This window comes from Octopus sinensis, linkage group LG18 (genome assembly GCF_006345805.1).
Source record: "Octopus sinensis linkage group LG18, ASM634580v1, whole genome shotgun sequence".
Taxonomy (NCBI): domain Eukaryota; kingdom Metazoa; phylum Mollusca; class Cephalopoda; order Octopoda; family Octopodidae; genus Octopus; species Octopus sinensis.
The window spans coordinates 24666106-24688672 of NC_043014.1; the positions used below are offsets into that span (position 1 = coordinate 24666106).

The window sequence follows — 22567 nt, forward strand, 5'->3', positions numbered from 1 at the left end:
ATCAGATGCTATGTTATACACGGTTTAAGTGAATTCCATCTGCCAACACCTGTCCATCATGAAGCGCCTTTGGATGTTGAATACATGTCAGAAAAAAACTACAACATTGCCGAATTGACAGAAACAATTACGCGAGATGAACCAAGACTTTTGCCTGAACAAAGAGAGATTTATAATGAAATTATCGACAGCGTTAGATTGAACCAAGGAAAGCTTTTCTTTTTGAATGCTCCAGGTGGTACTGGTAAAACTTTCGTTATCAATATGATTCTCGCAAAGCTGCGCGCTGAACGTCGAATTGCCATTGCATGTGCCTCAAGTGGTATTGCAGCGACACTGCTTCAAGGCGGCCGTACGGCACATAGTGCATTCAAATTGCCCATGGACATTGGAAAGAAAGATAATCCTATATGTAATATAGATCGTAGTTCCTCAAGAGCGAGACTTCTTCGTGAATGCAGTCTTTTTATTTAGGATGAGGCTACAATGAGTAATAAGGCCATGTTTGAGGCTCTTGACAGAACTCTCCAAGATTTGCGTCACAATACAAAAATAATGGGTGGAGCTACGTTTCTCATGGCAGGAGATTTTCGACAAACTCTTCCTGTTGTCCGAGCAGGCACTAAAGCCGATGAGGTTAATGCATGTATAAAGCATTCTTATGTGTGGCACAGTGTTATCAGTCGCCATCTTCAAACAAACATGAGAGTCCACCTACATGGTGATGTGGAGTCTGAGGCTTTCGCAAAACACCTATTAGATCTTGGTGATGGAGTTTTGCCTTTCGTTGATGATGAGCATATTCGGTTGCCTTTTGGGAATTTCGTTCCAAATGTAGAAGAACTTATAAGAGCCGTTTTACCTGACGTCGAAACTTCCAGGATCTCGATTGGCTAAGAGCAATAATACAACAGCTGATGCTACAAATAAACAAGTACTTCATATGATTCCTGGTGAGATAGTTTCTTTCATGTCCATCGATACAAATAAAGATGAGAATGATGCAGTCAAATATCCACCTGAGCTACTCAACAAGCTAACACCTCCGGGACTTCCACCTCATCATTTGTGTTTGAAAGTTGGTGCTCCAATCATGGTGCTCAGAAATATGGAAACGCCTGAAATATGCAATGGAACCCGAATGGTTATAAGGAGGATTCAAAGCCATGTTATAACTGCTGAAATTTTGAGTGGACCATTTGTAGGAACAATCAAGATGATACATAAAATGAGTATTTCACCCTCTGATGTTCCCATTCAGTTTAAACGCTTTCAATTTCCGATAAAACTATGCTTCGCTATGACAATCAATAAGTCACAGGGACAATCACTGGACATTGTAGGCATTAACCTGTCACAACCGGTTTTCAGTCATGGTCAATTGTACGTAGCCTGTTCTCGAGTTGGAAATCCACATAAACTCTTCATTCTTGGCAATCATGAGCGCACAAGGAACGTGGTTTATCAGGAGGCTCTGACAAAAGAAAACTGATTGTAAGTCATGAAATTTTGCTTGATTTTTTATTTTGCAGCTCTTCATTATCTCTTCATTCTTGAAAATAAAGACATTAAAAAGAACATGGTTCATAAAGAACATTGGGTTCAGATGTTTGCAAACATTTGATCCAACTCATTCTCTTTATTCCTCATTTTCCGATTCCTTCTACGTCTCCATTAAACGGTTTTGTCAAGTTATTGTTTCTTCGCTAACATAAGACATTCATAAAGTGAATGAGTTGTTAATTACATTTTATACACTATTCCATTGTTTAGGTGGTGTCGAAAGGACTGGCATGTGTCACCATATAAACTCTCTCAGTCAAACTCCCAACTCATGAGTTCACGTCGTGATACTCTTTCTACAAAACTGAGCTGGGTGTGAATTCTAATTTCATTCACTATTACAGATTTTTTTTTATTTTTGAAACAAACACATTGCCTCTTTCGTTTTAAAACAATAAAACAATACTACCTTAATACATTGGTCCAACAAACAAAACATCCAACACTCTCATTCTTTTATGTATCTGTCTTCCTCAACTCACTCTCGCTATTTCCTCTCTTCCCAGCACTTTTTCTCTCAGTCTATTCTTACCTTCCCATAACTTACACTTATGTATCTGTCTGCATTCATAGAGAGAATTATCATCGCCACCACAAACACATCACAATAAATATTATGAATCTCGCTATCGCCATCAGGTTTATACCTTCGTTAATTTACGCCGTTTATTACGTACCACCACGCTGTTAGGTTTACAAAACAATTGAAGTTCAGTTTAATGTTTATAAATAAATGCATTTAATTCCCCATTATAGTAATATTGTCTGTTGAAATCCGTTTTAAGGCGGTCAATAGTTTAATTAAAGATGTGTCTATACATGTATATATATATATACATGTGTATACATATATATATATATATATATATCCATATGTATATATACATGTGTATACATATATATATATATAATATATATATATATACATGTGTATATATACATGTGTATATATACATGTGTATACATATATATATATATATATATATATATAATATATATATATATACATGTGTATACATATATATATATATATATATAATATATATATATATATATATATATATATATATATATATAATATATATATATATATAATTTGTATACATTATATATATATACCACACTCTTACCCGCGCGTAGAGCGGGTCACCTTCAGCTAGTCTCTATATAAAACTGAAATGCGTTTTATCCGCTTGGATCGCTTTCAATGCCACTACGTCCCGTCGGATTCACTCCAAAATTTACAGGGACATGTAAAATGAGGTTACGATGCCCGTGGGCTACCTTAGAAATCCCTATCTTAAAAGGTGTCGTTGCTAGGGCCAAAAACCCACTTTGACAAATCCACTCTCGTTCTTTAATGTATCTGTCTTCCTCAACTCACTCTCGCTATTTCCTCTCTTCCCAGCACTTTTTCTCTCAGTCTATTTCTTACCTTCCCATAACTTACACTTATGTATCTGTCTGCATTCATAGAGAGAATTATCATCGCCACCACAAACACATCACAATAAATATTATGAATCTCGCTATCGCCATCAGGTTTATACCTTCGTTAATTTACGCCGTTTATTTACGTACCACCACGCTGTTAGGTTTACAAAACAATTGAAGTTCAGTTTAATGTTTATAAATAAATGCATTTAATTCCCCATTATAGTAATATTTGTCTGTTGAAATCCGTTTTAAGGCGGTCAATAGTTTAATTAAAGATGTGTCTATACATGTATATATATATATATATCCATATGTATATATACATGTGTATACATATATATATATACATGTGTATATATACATGTGTATACATATATATATATATACATGTGTAATGTATACACATGTATATATATATATACATGTATAGACACATCACAGATGTGGTGTGATTTCTTTTTTAAAAACAATAATGAATAATGCAAGAATATATTTATTTATAAAGTTTAAACAGAACATGGAATGAAATGTATTTATTTATAAACTTTAAACTGAACTTCGGTACTTGTCTATTGTCGTGGTCCCGGGTTCGCACACGCGAATTCGCGCGCGCGCCCGCCAGACGTAGGTACTCGATACTCGAGATCCTACGAGGTGACTTGCGCATGCGCAGTGCAGAATTCGCGCATGCGCGTTAACCCCCCCCCCCCAAAAAAAGGTGTTGGATTTCACTAAAAATATATATGTGTGTGTGTGTGTGTGTGTGTGTGTGTGTGTATATATAACATTTTCAATTTTACACAAAAAAATTACATAGTCGCTTTCCTCGCGGATTTACAGATAAATGAATTAATTACTATTTTACAGAATAAAATTAATGAATTAATTATATAAATTAAATAATTCTTGAAAATTAATTAATATCAATAATATTTTTTGAACAAAGTAAATAATTTATAAAACTTGGTTAATAATTTTTTTTACACAAACGCGAACGTATATAATTTGTGAAACTTTTTTTTTTTTTACAGACGTATATAATTTGGTAAACTTAATGAATTAATTTCTTATCATCATCATCATCGTTTAACGTCCGTTCTCCATGCCAGCATGGGTTGGACGGTTCGACCGGGGATCTGGGAAGCCAGAAGGCTGCACCAGACTCCAGTCTTATCTGGCAATGTTTCTACAGCTGGATGCCCTTCCTAACGCCAACCACTCCGAGAGTGTAGTGGGTGCTTTTTACATGCCACCCGCACAGGTGCCAGGCGAGGCTGGCAACGGCCACGTCGGATTGGTGCCAGTCGAGGCGGCTCTGGCATCGGCCACGATTCGGATAGTGCTTTTTACGTACCACCAGTCCAGGGGTCCTGGCATTTGCCGGGTGTCACACTTGCCCCAACATGTCTTCGCAAGCAAAGGGGGTTGGCATGGGTGCCTGTCGTGGGATGAGGTTCGATATCAACTTCGCTTGCCTCAACAGGTCTTTGTGTATAAATGTATAAATTTTTCGCACTAAATTCTTTCCGTAGAATTTATCAAAAAACGCGCAAAATTATTCCGTAGAATTTATCAAATTAAAAAACGCAAAATTAATATATTTTTTGAAATTGCAAATTATTTAGAATATAAAACAAATGAAGTTAAATTTTAAAAATAAATGTCATATACTTATACTCTGTAAGGTGCTGTGTTCACACTTCAATTTACTATTTTCTAGAAATGTTGCTTTTCTAATTGAAACAATTTTTCTCAATCTCCATTTAAAAGTCCATCATGCGCAAGTCACCTCGTAGGATCTCGAGTATCGAGTACCTACGTCTGGCGCGCGCGCGCGCGAATTCGCGTGTGCGAAACCGGGACCACGACAATAGACAAGTACCCTGAACTTCAATTGTTTTATTAACCTAACAGCGTGGTGGTACGTAAATAAACGGCGTAAATTAACGAAGGTATAAACCTGATGTAAATACACGAAATTGACGTACTTTCACTTCTGACAGCTAATAGCATGACAGTGCCTTAATTTAATAAAAGCATCAATTTAAGAAAAAATAATAAAGTAGTAAAAAATGAAAATTTAGCACGAAAAATTTGCAGGGTTCTAAATAAATGTTAAAATGTAATAGATACGAAAAACCTACGTTATCACCAGAACACGAACGCACGATGATGTGTTCTGTTTGTATTTGCTCGATCGGCGCGTAGAGAGAGAGAGAGAGAGAGAGAGAGAGAGAGGAGAGAGAGAGAGAGAGAGAGTGTGTGTGTGTGTGTGGTGTGTGTGTGTGTGTGTGTGTGTGTATATATAACATTTTCAATTTTACACAAAAAAATTACATAGTCGCTTTCCTCGCGGATTTACAGATAAATGAATTAATTACTATTTTACAGAATAAAATTAATGAATTAATTATATAAATTAAATAATTCTTGAAAATTAATTAATATCAATAATATTTTTTGAACAAAGTAAATAATTTATAAAACTTGGTTAATAATTTTTTTTACACAAACGCGAACGTATATAATTTGTGAAACTTTTTTTTTTTTTACAGACGTATATAATTTGGTAAACTTAATGAATTAATTTCTTATCATCATCATCATCGTTTAACGTCCGTTCTCCATGCCAGCATGGGTTGGACGGTTCGACCGGGGATCTGGGAAGCCAGAAGGCTGCACCAGACTCCAGTCTTATCTGGCAATGTTTCTACAGCTGGATGCCCTTCCTAACGCCAACCACTCCGAGAGTGTAGTGGGTGCTTTTTACATGCCACCCGCACAGGTGCCAGGCGAGGCTGGCAACGGCCACGGTCGGATTGGTGCCAGTCGAGGCGGCTCTGGCATCGGCCACGATTCGGATAGTGCTTTTTACGTACCACCAGTCCAGGGGTCCTGGCATTTGCCGGGTGTCACACTTGCCCCAACATGTCTTCGCAAGCAAAGGGGGTTGGCATGGGTGCCTGTCGTGGGATGAGGTTCGATATCAACTTCGCTTGCCTCAACAGGTCTTTGTGTATAAATGTATAAATTTTTCGCACTAAATTCTTTCCGTAGAATTTATCAAAAAACGCGCAAAATTATTCCGTAGAATTTATCAAATTAAAAAACGCAAAATTAATATATTTTTTGAAATTGCAAATTATTTAGAATATAAAACAAATGAAGTTAAATTTTAAAAATAAATGTCATATACTTATACTCTGTAAGGTGCTGTGTTCACACTTCAATTTACTATTTTCTAGAAATGTTGCTTTTCTAATTGAAACAATTTTTCTCAATCTCCATTTAAAAGTCCATCATGCGCAAGTCACCTCGTAGGATCTCGAGTATCGAGTACCTACGTCTGGCGCGCGCGCGCGCGAATTCGCGTGTGCGAAACCGGGACCACGACAATAGACAAGTACCCTGAACTTCAATTGTTTTATTAACCTAACAGCGTGGTGGTACGTAAATAAACGGCGTAAATTAACGAAGGTATAAACCTGATGTAAATACACGAAATTGACGTACTTTCACTTCTGACAGCTAATAGCATGACAGTGCCTTAATTTTAATAAAAGCATCAATTTAAGAAAAAATAATAAAGTAGTAAAAAATGAAAATTTAGCACGAAAAATTTGCAGGGTTCTAAATAAATGTTAAAATGTAATAGATACGAAAAACCTACGTTATCACCAGAACACGAACGCACGATGATGTGTTCTGTTTGTATTTGCTCGATCGGCGCGTAGAGAGAGAGAGAGAGAGAGAGAGAGAGAGAGAGAGAGAGAGAGAGAGTGTGTGTGTGTGTGTGTGTGTGTGTGAAAGCGCTGTGAGGAAATAGAGTGAGTGAAAATGTGATGGGAAGAGAGGAAAGAAGGCCGTTTCACGAAGTTATAAATAGAAGTGTTACGCATTATATATACAAATTATATATATCTTTATATATAACTACTCCCACATTTTGCGGTGCAGTGTAACCAAAAGCGGGTATCTTATAGTCGTGATTCATATCAAGCCCGTCTACGATGAGTCTACGATTTTTAAAATAATTTACCATTATTTTTTCCCTTTTAATGCATTTTTCGCTATTATATAAGGGAAGTAACTCTCTAAAAATGTCTACGATGAGTCAACGATATTTTAAAAAAATTACCATAATTTTTTTTTCATTTTTAATGCATTTTTTTTTTGCTATTTTTTGGCTATAACTCTCTAAAACTGCTTTCCCTGACAAACAAGAGCAACGCCGGGCGATACTGCTAGTATATGTATAAATTAAATTAGAGATAAAACCACTAATAGGCAAATGAACAGTGAAAAACCAAAAACAAAAACATAAAAATAAAAATATAATATAGAAAATATATAAAATTGAAAAATTTAAATTATTTAAATTTAAAATGAAAATTATTAAATTATATTTATAATTTGTTTAAAATATATATAACTATCAAAAGCGGGTATCTTATAGTCGTGATTCATATCAAGCCCGTCTACGATGAGTCTACGATTTTTAAAATAATTTACCATTATTTTTTCCCTTTTAATGCATTTTTCGCTATTATATAAGGGAAGTAACTCTCTAAAAATGTCTACGATGAGTCAACGATATTTTAAAAAAATTACCATAATTTTTTTTTCATTTTTAATGCATTTTTTTTTTTGCTATTTTTTGGCTATAACTCTCTAAAACTGCTTTCCCTGACAAACAAGAGCAACGCCGGGCGATACTGCTAGTATATGTATAAATTAAATTAGAGATAAAACCACTAATAGGCAAATGAACAGTGAAAAACCAAAAACAAAAACATAAAAATAAAAATATAATATAGAAAATATATAAAATTGAAAAATTTAAATTATTTAAATTTAAAATGAGAATTATTAAATTATATTTATAATTTGTTTAAAATATATATAACTATCAAAAAGTATTAAAAAGTTTAATATACATAAATACAGATATATACACTTTGTATATATACATTATATATACATATTTATATATCGAACACACACACACACACATATATATAAATGAACGCAATGAATAACTGATTCATAATATTTGTTCTCATGATTGTGTGTTGGTGGTGGCGTGTGACGATGATAATTCTCCCTATGAATGCAGACAGATACATCAAAGAACTCCGTCTGACGAACTTTACATTAAAAAGCGGGAGTGGAATTGTCAAAGTTATAAATGAAGGGGAGTTGGAGGGGAATAAAGGAAATAGCGTGAGTGAGGAAGATGGCCCCTAGCAACCACACCTTTACATGTCCCTGTAAATTTTGGAGCGAATCAGACGGGGTGTAGTGGCATTGAAAGCGATCCAAGCGGTAAAAACGCATTTCAGTTTTATATATATATATATATATATAATATAGAACACAACGAAGGGAAAACTTCAACGAAAACTGGGCGAAAACAATATCCATTGTAGCGCCACCCACTCCCTGTTTGCTTATACATACATACATACATACATACATACATACATATATATATATATATATATATATATATATATATATATATATATATATATATATATATATATCTGCTATGGTCACTGAGCAGTGTAAAATTAATTGCAGAACTTGAGGCAATCTAAGGAAGCTACACGAAGAAGATAGCCTCTATGCAGCATATAAGCTACTGGGAAAGACTCAAGAAATTGAAATTCTATTCCGTGGAGCGTAGGCGGGACATTGAGAGTTATATTAACGCTAGAACAGGGTACCACTGCATAGTGCCAAAGATTCCAACTTTGCCATCAAAATATAGGACAAGATATTGCAACAGCCTGGGCTTTAAAGGACCACAGCTCTTCAATATCCTCCCGAACGACCTGAGAGATCTGCATGGGGTAGATGTAGATGTCTTCAAAACGAAACTAGATCTCTTACTGTCAAGAGTCCCAGATGAACCAGCTTCACAGCAGGAAATGCAAATGAGTGCAGCGGCGTCAAACTCCCTTATGCACCAAATGTCAAGTTCCAAAATGAATTAGTGAAGTAAAAGTTATGTAGCAACACCAAATGGCGGTGCCCCAGCATGACCACAGTTCATGAGCTGAAATCTGTTCAATCCATGCATATATGTATATATACATGTGTGTATGATATATATATATATATTATATATATATATATATATATATATTATATATATATATATATATTATATATATATATATATATATATGATTGGTTGAAATTGCCGAAATGCAAGAAATTAAAGACCAGATATCTTACAAACTACAAAATTTTCTCAAGAAAGCCAAGAGAATAAGATGTTTTATAAACACATTCTACCAGTATACGAAGTTTGAAATTTTTTAGTTACAAAATTATTAAAAAAATCTGCCGGTCAAAGCGAAAAGATCCATATATATATATATATATATATATATTATATATATATATACACACACACACATATATATATATATATAATATATATATATATATATATATATATATATACATATATATATACTTTATATATATATATATATATATTGACGAAGGTGGAGGTGGAAGTGGAGGTAATGATGTGGTCAAAGGTGCATGTGCAGGTGGATGTGTAGGTGGTTGTAAAGGATCAAAAGTGGGCGTCACTGGAGTGTCATTGAAATGTGAGGAAACCTCAAAATATACCTATTTAAGTCTGTCGACTGACACGGTCACTGCCCGGCCATTGATTTCTGCTAGCTTTGTGTTACATTTACAAAGTGGTGGACATTTATGCTTAGTCCTTGCATCTCCTGTTTATCATGTGAGGATAGTCTTGAAAGAGCATCCGCCAATATCAGGTCTTTTCCTGGCTTGTACCTGATATCGTAGTCGTATGTTTGAAGCCTTAACAGTAATCTTTGCAGTCTTGCTGGTGCTTAGCGGGCGATGGTCTGTTTCAATATTGAAATGTCTGCCATACAGGTATGTATGGAACTTTTCACATCCATATACTACTGTCAGGAGTTCCCTTTCAATATTTGCGTACCTTGTCTCTGTGGGTGAGAAAAGCTTTCGAGGCATATGCAATCGGTTTACCTTCCTGTATCAGTGCTGCGCCAACTCCTCTCATAAGAAGCATCGACTTGGGGTATTACTGGTTTGCGTGTCATAGTATTGCAGAGTTGTCTCCTTACTGATGAGCTTTTTGATTGCCTTGAAATCCTGTGTGTGTGAAGCACACCAATCAAACTCTACGTCATCTTTGTTTAGTTCTCGGAGATTTGCAGTGTGATCGGCCAGCTTGGGTATGAAGGCTCCCATGTAGTGGATGAGTCCCAGGAAGCTTCTGAGTTCCTTCTTGTCTTTGGGTTCTTAGCGGGGTCTTTGAACTCCTTTGCTTTTATCACACACTTGTCTGCATTGAGTTTGATACCTGCTTGTCGGGTTTTCTCCTTAGCTTCATGTAAATTCAAGTCATGTGTGGTCTCATCCTTGCCATGCACTTGGGTATCATCTGCTATCCCAATTACTCCATTGCAGCCTTGGTAGGTCTCATCTATTTGGTGCTGGAAAACATCTTGGCTCACCTTCAATCCAAATGGGAGTCGGTTGAATCGATATCTGCCAAATGGTGTGTTGAAGGTAGTGAGCATGGATGACTCTTTGTCTATCTTTACATTCCAGTACCCATTACTGGCATCCAGTTTGCTGAATAATTTGTATCCAGCCAATGATGGTGTGATTTCTTCAAGAGTTGGAATTGGATGGTACTCTCTTTTTAATGCCTTGTTCAGGTCCCTTGGGTCGATGCATATCCGTAGGGTACCATTGGGTTTTTCCTTGATTACAATTGGATTCATCCAGTCTGTTGGTTGTGTCACTTTGGTGATTATTTCTTTTTTTCCATTTTGTCCAAATCTGCCTTCAGCTTCTCTTTTAGTTCTAGAGGGACGCGGCGAGGTAGGTGAACAATTGGTTTGATATTGGGGTCGACTGTTATATGGTATCGACATTTCACAAAGCACCCGACTGTATCGTCAAAGCATTCAGGGTACATACTTATCAGTTCTTCTTTGTGATTGGTGGTCGGTCTTTGATGGGCATATCTCTGTCAATCCTGCTCGGAGCTGCCTTCACTTCACCATTAATTGACACAATATTAAGCTTTTTGCAGGTATTGAGTCCAAGAATCGCTGGTCCTTCTGTTCTTGTGACATAAAAAGAACACTTGATTATTTTTCCTTTGTGTGTCCCTGTGATTGTTGTTTTGCCCAGTTGTGGAATCCTGGTACCTCCGTACGCAGTGAGGATTACATTACTTGGTGTGAGGATTCCTTCTTTGACTTTATCCTCTTGTGTCATGTGTTCTGGGAACATCTTTTTGTAGAGGTTGACAGGCAAGATATCACTCTGGGCTCCAGTGTCAATCTTTAGCCTTAAGTCAATGTTTATTTGTTTCTTGCCAGACTTCTTTTGTATTCGTATCGTTGTGTATGCCTCATATTTTTTTCTGGTCGTCATTTCCTATCTCATGCACATTTATTGTGCCGACTGCCAAGAATTCCTCCTCTGAGGTGTTTTGTTCTTGTTGTTGGCATGTATATCTCTTTGTTTTCTATTTCCGTTCCTCTTTGAAAATTAGGGCTTGTTTTTCTGGGATTTTGTTAGCCTACACATTTCCCCCCAGTGGTTGGGTTTTCCACATCCTTAGCAGTGTGTACCGAATGCAGGACATTTCTTCCGGTTATTGAACTCATGCTCCGTACCACAGTACGGGCATGTTCTTTGTTTGCGGTTATGTTTCGTCCTATGCCTAGATACAATATCTACACTGCTGCCTAGTGCGCTTGTTTGTAAGTGAGGACATTTGTTTGGTAGTGGCTTCGAATGCCCTTGCAGTGTCTACTGCTTCTATCAACTGGAGAGCGTCCTTACCTATGAGGGATTTCTGGACTTCTTTATGAGCACACCCCCATATTAGTTGATCAACAATTCTTTCGTCCTTATCTTTGAATTTGCATTTTTCGACAACATTCTTTAGTATGGACAGGAAATTGTCAATCGTTTCTTGTGGGTTTTGTTTCAGGCCCGGAATTCGTATCTTTGAATTCTATGGTTCGATCTGGGCTCTAGGTGCCTTTCAAATTTCTCTCAAAGTGTGTCTGGGTTATTGCAATCCGATTCTGACATATCCCAGCTATTGAATAGGTCTATGCCCTTCTCTCCCGTCCATAAAAGGATGTAGCTTACCTTTTCATTGGCAGTTGTACCTTTCAGGAAACTTTTGAAAGCTAGTTGAGTTTTCTGCTTGAATTTCTTAAATGCTTCCACGATATCATCGGAGTCCCAGTTCATGATCGGATGTAGGGATGTACGGTGACGGGGGTCGCCATTTTGGATCCCCGTGTATGTGTGTCCGAAGTCGAAGCGATGTTTTGTTTGTTAAATTTCTGGTTTGTTGTGTTCCTGTTTTGTTGTAAAGGCACAGTTTCCGATTACTTATTCCACCGCTGCCACCATGTTAAGTGTAGTTCCATTCTTGATGGGTGATAGACAACTCAAATGAAGACATTGTTATACGTGTTTATTTACTTTACATGTTACACGGACTGTCGACATTCGGCGTTGTAATACATATATACTTTAGACACAGTTCGTACTGTTTACTAACAAAATAGTGCCAAAAGTGGGGATGTATTCTACACACGTATACCTACGTATACACATAGATATGAATGTGTAACAATGCCTTTCCACTTGGCCGGTATGCCGCCCTGAAGAAGCGGTTGACCTGCCACTCATCAAGCATTTCTTTCAGCTCCTCCAAGCGGAATGCAGTGCCATTATCCAGAAACAGATCATCCACGGGGCCTCGTTCCAGGAATATCTCATTTAATACTTTCACGATTTCCTCTGCGGTCCCCGTCTTCATCTCGCTCCATATGACCAACCGCCGTCAACCATTGAGAGGTATGTCCCCTGCCGGTATTGTGTTATGTCCACCGCCAGTCATTTCCAGCCGTGGTTCACTGGAATACTTCCCGCCTCATGTACGCCCAGAGCAGGGTCGATGGACTAGTACCTCTCACAGCTGCTAACCACTCTCTGCACGCTCTGTCTTGTTACATCGGAGTCGACTTTCTTGGCTAGGAACAATGTCCTGTCCACCCCCATGTGACGCATGGTGTGCAATCTCCTCAACTCCGAAGCACTCAGACGGCATATTGCAGCCACAGCCTGCTCCGCATCCTCTGGCACCTGCAACCAGGCTCGCTTTACCCTGGTCAGGACGTCTGCCCTGTTCTTCTCAGAAGGCACAAATATCATGCTCAGCTTCAGATCAAACTCAGTGGTTAGTTCACGCAGTATCCCTAATCGATGCTTTACCAACATCTCTACAGCCCCTTTGGTGATGACTGCTGTCACCCAACTAAGTACAGTGGTCGAATCAGTCCTGATTTCTATGGTGTGCAGCCCCCACTTCAAGGCTAGGTTCACTCCCTTCAACATGGCATCCAACTCCGCCACATTGATATGATTGCAGTCTTCCGTCTTCCTGAGCCAGGCTGCATCTTCCACCATGACGCCTCCCACTTCCAAGACAACCCCTATTGCAATGCTACTGGCGTCACACCATACAATCCCGCTCTTTGATTTGGAAACATACCAACTACCCCTCACTGGATCCTCTGCTCTCACTTTGACCAAGACTTCCTGTATCATGTCGATCGTCTTTTCCCCCACTTTATCGTTCCACTTCGCTCCTTCAGCTCGTCTCTTGATGAAGCTGTCCAGAGCCATCCTGCAATCGGGTAGTGTTCCACCAGCTTCCCACACACCGAGAACAGTTCCGTCTGTTCATGCTGGTGCCCAGCTCGGGGATCTTGTTCCCTCACCAGAACACCAACGCGCCGGCCTTGTCTCTCCATAGCTTGAGGCCCAGTGCAGTGCCTCCCTGTTTCAATGTAGGTAATTAAAGTGATGGTGATGTGATCAGCTGACAGGTAGTGGCAATTGCAGTTGAAGTAGTATTAATTGCCAGAGGCAGGTGGTGATAAGATAATAAGAGTGTATGTGTGTGATATGGTGTGGATGATTTGTTTTGTGTATAACAATTTTCATTCATAAGCCTCTTTCTAGATAAGTCAGAGATGATATATTTGTTAAATGCTTCCAAATTCTCTCTCCCCCCTCTCCCTTCTCTCTCTCTCATGCATACACATGATGATAATAAAAACAAGCCATTCTGTGCTGGAATGAGAAACACTTGTTAAATTTTTCTGTATGTCTGTCTCCTTTTCTCTCATTCATTCCTGTCAACTTTTCATTTCTTCTGGCTTCCTCTCACTACCTCTCTTACTTAGAACGGGGAGAAAAAATTGACAAGCAAACAGGCAGCATTCTTTAAATTTTTGCTGTTTGATATTTATACATATATACAATTCACATATACATGCCCATCCATACACACACATACAGATATAATATACATAAGCAAGTGTGGCTATGTAGTAAGAAGTTAACTTCTCATGGTTCCAGGTTCAGTTCTTATGTTTGGCACCATGGGCAAATGTCTTCTACTATGGCCTGAAACCAGCTAAAGCTTTGTGAGTGGATTTGGTAGACGGGCATGAAAGAAGCTTGTTATATATATATATATATATATATATACAACAAGCTTCTTTCATGCCCGTTTACCAAATGAAAGAAGCTTGTTGTATATATATATATATATACAACAAGCTTCTTTCATGCCCGTCTACCAAATCCACTCACAAAGCTTTAGCTGGTTTCAGGCCATAGTAGAAGACATTTGCCCATGGTGCCAAACATAAGAACTGAACCTGGAACCATGAGAAGTTAACTTCTTACTACATAGCCACACTTGCTTATGTATATTATATATGTATATCTGTATGTGTGTGTATGGATGGGCATGTATATGTGAATTGTATATATGTATAAATATCAAACAGCAAAAATTTAAAGAATGCTGCCTGTTTGCTTGTCAATTTTTTCTCCCCGTTCTAAGTAAGAGAGGTAGTGAGAGGAAGCCAGAAGAAATGAAAAGAACAGTCCGAAGACAATCAAAACATCAATGTTCAACGCAATATAGAGTTCGAGACAGTTCAAATTAAAGTCTTTCTCTTTCTTTTAACAATTCTTTTTCTTCTTTTTACAACAGTTCTTTTGACACAATAGATTACAGTTTACGTCACAATGAAAAGCGACGACGACGGACCAGGTTCAGTCGAACGGAATCCGCCAGAGAAAACGGTGGTGGAGATGGCAGCGAACTCGAACCGGTAACCGGAGATAACAACAACAACAACAGGAAGAGAGAGACACGACGGAAGGCAGTAGCTTACATTTAAGAACAGTTTATACAATTATTACATCAAATAAAACGTAATGCATATCAGATACATTAAAGAAGATAACATTAAAAAGAAAACAACAAAAGGCATGCACGATACAACACAGTCCGAAGACAATCAAAACATCAATGTTCAACGCAATATAGAGTTCGAGACAGTTCAAATTAAAGTCTTTCTCTTTCTTCTAACAATTCTTTTTACAACAGTTCTTTTGACACAATAGATTACAGTTTACGTCACAATGTTCTTTTTCCTTTTCTTTCCTCTTTCCTCTTTCTTTTAACACAATTCCTTTTTTAACACAGTTCACAAGTTCTTTTTTTTTTCTGACACAATTCTTTTTACATTTCAACACCAACAACATAAACAAAACATACCGCATGTTTTCTCGTTACAAACTCCTACTACAATAGCCATACCTTCTCGCTGTAATCTCCGTCACCTCCTCAATCCTCTGTGTCTGTCTTTCTCGCCACGCCTGTCATCCTTGTCGTTGCCTCTCCCGACTGCACCTGTTGCCAACTCACTGTCTCAGGCAAAACTGACCAACCCAGGCCAACTCTCTCTCGCCAACTGCTCCTGATGCCAACTGACTCCTCTCGCCAACTGATCAACAAACTCCCAAGCTCACCGTATTTTAAAGGGTAGCAGATTTATTTTTTCACTGACCGGAAAGGGTCAGGTGTCTCTTCCAAACTCATTAATTTCTCTAGAAATTGACAGGACAAAGGCTTTTCCCCGTATGTCTGGCGCCAAACCACTCTTTCTCCGAATGACCCCGTATCAATATATATATATCTGTAAATGTAATATGTGACAATTATTTGATAGCCATGATAAAACTCCGAGTTTCGGATGCTGAGGTGGAAATCCACGCCGCCATCGCATCAGTTATCCGGCCATCGGAAGAATGCTATGAAAAATGATATACATGAGGAATATTTGAAGGATTTGGGGAATAGGAAGTTCGCTAGCAGTCCCCAGCCGCAAATATATCCCTGATGAGAGAAAGTCTTGTTTGCCGTAGATTTTCCACAGACTGGTTGCCGGATCAGATGCTTCCGTTCACCGAGTGCGGCCATGATACCACTGGGTGTCAGAACAATCCGCCTTGGGTGGCTCTACCAGAAACCGAAGTCTCCGACGGCATAGCTCTGACACCCCCTTACAACGATAAGGTAACATATAATTACACATTTATTGGATGGCCGTTGACTCTCAAGAGTTCCTCCGCCCTTTGACGGGCTTTGTTTTTCATCCCGCAGGGTGTCCAATAAACACCCTCCTCACACCACTTGCTTAAAGTGGTCGGCGACTAAACCGGTAACCCCACCGGTTTAGTCGCCGACGGCCCGACCATGCAATAGGTTGTACTGGATTACATGTTACCAGTAGCACTCGAAGTGACCTGACCCTCAGAATCACCTCCCTCCGACAGCTCATCCTAACGAGACGTCTGCGTTGGCTGGGTCATGCCCTCCGTCGTCAACCAGGAGAATTTATCTTCGAAGCAATTGCCCCAGCTCCCCTTCAGGATTGGTGAAAGCAATGTGATAGACAACGAAAAACCAGGCTGATGACAGTCAAGGCTGATCTGGAACCCAACCTAGGAATAAGGAGTGGTTGGAGATCACGCGGTCTTTAGCCTCAAATCGCCAGGCCTGGTTGGCGTTTGTGAGATCGCAGCATTGAGGATGAATGAAGCCAGAACAACACACCCCGGGTGAATGCTGTCAAGTCAGTCAGTCATATGAAAAATGACCGTTATACAAAGGGAAATTACTGTGTGATTGACCGTTATCAAGAAAAAAGAGCTATTTGCATGACCACTAAGTGATGGAGGGAGTAAAAAAAGGTGGTAAAAAAAGTTCATAGTATTTGCGTAAGCGCGCATATTCATACCTATACATGTGCGCCCACACACCCACATGCAGGCGCCTAAAAGTATACATTCATCCACCCTCACTTGAAAATGTACACACCCTCACCCACACCATTTGCCAAATGTATATGCATATACATACAAACCCACACACTCGCGTGTGTGGGTTTGTATGACCTAACCCTAACCCTAAACCTAACCCCTAACCCTAAACCTAACCCCTAACCCTAACCCTAACCCTAACCCAACCCAACCCTAACCCTAACCCTAACCCTAACCCTAACCTAACCCTAACCCTAACACTAACCTAACCCTAACCCTAACCCTAACACTAACCTAACCCTAACTCTAACCCAAGCCCTACTCTAAACACTAATCCTAACCCTAACCCTAACCCTAACCCTAAACCTAAACCCTAACCCAACCCTAAACCCTAACCCTAACCCTAAACCCTAACCCTAACCCCTAACCCCTAACCCTAACCCTAACCCTAACCCTAACCCTAACTCCTAACCCCAACCCTAACCCTAACTTAACCCACCCAACCCCACCCCAAACCCTAACCCAACCCCACCCCAAACCCTAACCCAACCCCAACCCAACCCCACCCCAAACCCTACCCTAACCCTAACCCTAACCAACCGTAACCCTAACCCTAACCCTAACCCTAAACCTAAACCCTAACCCAACCCTAAACCCTAACCCTAACCCTAACCCTAAACCCTTACCCTAACCCCTAACCCCTAACCCTAACCCTAACCCTAATCCTAAACCCTAACCCAATCCTAACCGTAAACCCTAACCCTCTTAACCCTAACCCAACCCCACCCCAAACCCTAACCCCTAACCCTAACCCTAACATAACCCTAACCCTAACCCCTAACCCCAACCTTAACCCAAACCCTAAACCTAGCCCTAACCGTGACCCTAATCCTAACTCTAACCCTTAACCCTAACCCAAACCCTAACCCGAAACCTAAATCCTGATCCCAACACCATTCCTAAGTGATCTCCCTGTCTAAAGGATATGTGACGGAAGTAACTCTAGAAGATTTTGTATTTACCTCCGTTTCGAGAATTACTTCCCTCGCATATTATTTATTATTAAATTATAATCTGCAAGTAATATTCTAGTGACTCTAGAAGAATTTGCAGTTATCTTCCTTTCAAGAGTTACTTCCCGCACATATAATAGAAAGGGAGATGACTAATAACGCAGGATAATGCTAGTAATATCCATATTTTGCAGAAAAATCTGTCGGCAGCCAGCCATGAGAATCGAACTCATATCCCTGTTATTACACATCCAACGACAAATTCTTCTGCAAATTTAGGATTTATAGATGAAGCTTTATAAGGACGCTATCATACGTTAAATTCAAGATTTATACATCATAATTTTGCAGAAGAATTTGTCATTCTGGCAGTTTAGCTTACTGGTAAGTGAATTTGAGTCTCATGGCTGGCTGCTGACAGATTTTTATGCAAAGTATGGATAGTTTATCCTGTTCATGCTATATTATTAGCATTATCCTGCATTTGAGAATACAATTATTTCTTTATCTGTGCCTTTTATGTGCCACCTGTCAATGATCAGACTCGTATCGTGCTCTTTGCACCCGCCAGCACGGATGCCAGTCATCGAATTTGATTTCGATTTTGATTTCACAGGTCTTCGCAAGCAGAGTTTAATGTCCAAAGAAGAAAAAGATATGCATAAGTGGGCTGGTTACGTTCCTGGCATAGGCCACAAGGTTATGGTCTCAACTGGCTTGCTGGGTTTTCTCGACCACAGGATACTTCCTAAAGTCTCGGTCGCTAGTCATTTTTTGGTGTGCTTCACCACTTCATCCCAGGTATCCTGGGTTTACCTCTTCCACAGGTTCAATCAACCACTAGGGTGTGGCACTTTTTCACGCAGCATTTCTCATCCATTCTTGCCACATGACCATACCAGAGCAGTCGTTTCACTTGCTTCTTGGGTCCAACTTTTCTCTCAAGGTACTTAAACTCTGTCGAGTTTGCACAGAGATTACACATCAATTAGATCAGGTGACAGCCCATGTTTCACTGCCATGTTTCACATTTTATTTTTCAGGATACAAAATATTGCAAATAGATACTAAAAAACAACAAATTTGAATTGGCAATTTCACTTTTTTATACTAATTTGCAATATTTTGACACATTTTGTTTTCTGAAAAATTTGTGAATTTAGTGATCTCTTGGGTAAATAATTAGATTTAGTCACAAGAGTCTCAAAGGTTTTGTGATACAAAATCTGTCAAAATATTGCAAATTTGAAGTGGCAATATTGTTCACTGTTTATGCTACTTTGCAATATTTTAACACTGTTTTCTTAAAACTTTTTTGATTTAAAAGATTGTGAGTTAACAGATTCATAAGATTATATTTATCCAGGATATTACAAAAGTCTCAAAAAATTTCAGGATACAAAATGTGTCAAAATATTGCAAATGTCCTGAAAAACAACAATATTTTAGTGATCGCTTTGGTAGATATAAGTTAGCTGATTGATAATACGATTATATTTATCCAAGCGATCAAACAAGTCTTGAATGTTTTCAGAATAAAAAATCTGTCAAAATATTGCAAAAAGTCGTAAAAAAACAACAATTTTGTTTACTCTTTTATGGTTATTTGCAATAATTTGTTTTCTAAAACTTATTGACTTGAGTTAACTGATTGGTAATGAAATTATATTTACCGAAGGAACAAATTGTATCAAAATATTGCAAATAGTTACAACAAAACGTCACATTTGAAATGGCAATTTTGTTCACTATTTAATGCTAATTTTCAATAATATAACAGTTTTCTGAAAACTTTTGTGACTGAAATAATTTCTTGCATAATCTCATGTAAAATACAAGTTAAAAGATTAATAAAAAGATTATCTTTACAACGGTCACAACGGTCTCAAAAATTTTTAGGATTTTTTAGATTTTGTCATCTGTAAAAAAATTGCCAATTTAAATTGTAGCACTATTTTCATACAAGTTTTTTGATTACAAAAGTCTCAAAAGATTTCAGGTTACAAAATGTGTCAAAATATTGCAAATGTCCTAAAAAACAACAATTTTAATTTAACAATTTTCTTTACTCTTTTATACTTATTTGCAATATTATGACACATTTTGTTTTCTGAAAACTTTTGTGACTTTACTGATCGCTTTGGAAGATGTAAGTTAACACACTCTACACACCTTACTTCCAAGTACTACTATAAACAACAGAATGTTATAACTTAGTGTTCAAGGTCAATCTGTGCCTAGCAGCTTCACTCGGTGTACTACAGGCCTGTTACCATAGCAACATTCCTGATGCTTTTTAATCAGGCCTAGTATGTATGCATGTATGTACACATGTGTGTATGTCTGCAGTTAGGCATTTAAAAAAGCAACATAAAAATAACAACAAAAGCTACAGGCAGGTGTAAACTGGTTAAGAACTATAGGTATTCATATTCACACACCTGATATAATTGTCACTAGAACTTGGTCCTTCATATAGATATATATGTTTGTATGTATGTATGTAAATGAAAATATTTATATATACGTAGGCGCAGAAGTGGCTGTGTGGTAAAAGCTAGCTTCCCAACCACATAGTTCTGGGTTTAGTCCCACTGTGTGGCACCTTATGCAAGTTTCTTTTGCTATAGCCTCAAGCTGACCAAAGCCTTGTGAGTGATTTGGTACACGAAAACTGAAAGAAGCGGGTGCTGGTATCTTTACGTCACCGTAACTTAGCAGTTTGGCAAAAGAGACCATTAGAATAAGTACTACGCTTACAAAGTCCTGGGGTTGATTTGTTTGAATAAAGGCAGTGCTCCAGCATGGCTACAGTCAAATAACTGAAACAAGTAAAAGACAGATGGAAATACTAAATGAATGTAAATATTTCTGTGTTGTACACTATTTACATTATTTAAATTTGTCGGATATTTGTCCTCATCTTGAAGGCTGAAGGGTATATCAGCTGAAATGTTGCGTTAACAACAAACAAGATGAGGACAAATATCCGTCAAATGTAAATAATGTACGTAATTCCTCATCTCTTAAATATAAAACTGTATTCCTGTGTTGGCTCAACATATTGTTTGAAGGGCGTTTAGTAACGTATAACTCACACACACGCGCGTGCACACACACACACACACGTACACACACACACACACACACACACACACAGACATTGATTGATTGATTAACATAGGTATGGAGACAAACTAAAGTTAAACTCACAACTGTTTAAATACCATTTTTAACTCTTTTGTAGTAGGTAAGAGTATATTGTAGGAAATGAGCAATAAAGAAATTAAAAGAAAGAGCTGAGATAACAGACAGTACTGAACATAGGGTATATGGTAATAGCAGTGACAGTAACAACATCAACAACAATTAATAACTGGAAAAGAACACCTGTACTAATGACAAAATACAGAATAAAGTAATGAATAACAAAAATCACACACACACGTGTAACAGGTTGTATCAAAGTTTTATTTGATTTTCACTGATGGTAACTTGCATCTCCAAGTTAATTAGCCCATCCAATTGTTGCTGAATTATTTATTCGTTATTTTCATACATAATGTATAAACATTAATTGTTTATTCTTTCTTATACAGCTTTGATAATGAGTGGTGAAAAGTTGCACTCACATACACACGTGTGTGTGTATGTATATATATATATATATATATATATATATATATATATATACATGCATACACATGTATATACATACATATATAAACATGCATACGTACATGTTTGTGTCTGAGTGTGTGCATGTGTGTGTTTGCGTGCATGCATGTGTTTGTAATTAGATAAATTTTCTCATTCCAGCAGTATAAGAACTTGAAACCAATTAAATCCTTCACTCTTCATTGTTGTATTTTACATATCCCCAGTTAGTTTGTAACTTATATGCCCATATGATAGCAGTTTTGAAGATCTCAATGTTCACCTTATGTATGTATGCATGAATGTATGTTTTATGTATGCATGCTTTTAAATATTTAAACCATATGTGGAACATAAGTAAAGACAACTATTTGAAGATTTCTCCTCCTCTTCACTTGGACCCGCTCTTTCCTAAAACCAACCATAACAAGGTTTAAAAATACAAATTTGATAACTTTCCTAGTGAGAAACAAACATTTCACAGAGAAAAATAATCAATATTTCAAGTAATATGAAGTTATATATGTTAATATAAGTAGGGAAAGGGAAAATAATGAAAAAATTTAAAATTCTAGGAGAGCACTCTTCACCCTATGAGATGACATCTGGTGTACCACAGGGATCTGTTCTTGGCCTTCTTGGCCAACTTA

General features: G+C 37.8%; 1 protein-coding gene across 1 annotated transcript; it reads right to left on the reverse strand.

Annotated features, from left to right (window-relative positions):
* Positions 1–10211: 10211 nt before the first annotated feature.
* Positions 10212–10958, reverse strand: LOC115221213 (uncharacterized protein K02A2.6-like). Its single transcript, XM_029791371.1, has one exon. The coding sequence runs from the start codon at positions 10956–10958 to the stop codon at positions 10212–10214; it is 747 nt and encodes a 248-aa protein (XP_029647231.1).
* Between the last annotated feature and the right edge of the window lie 11609 nt (positions 10959–22567).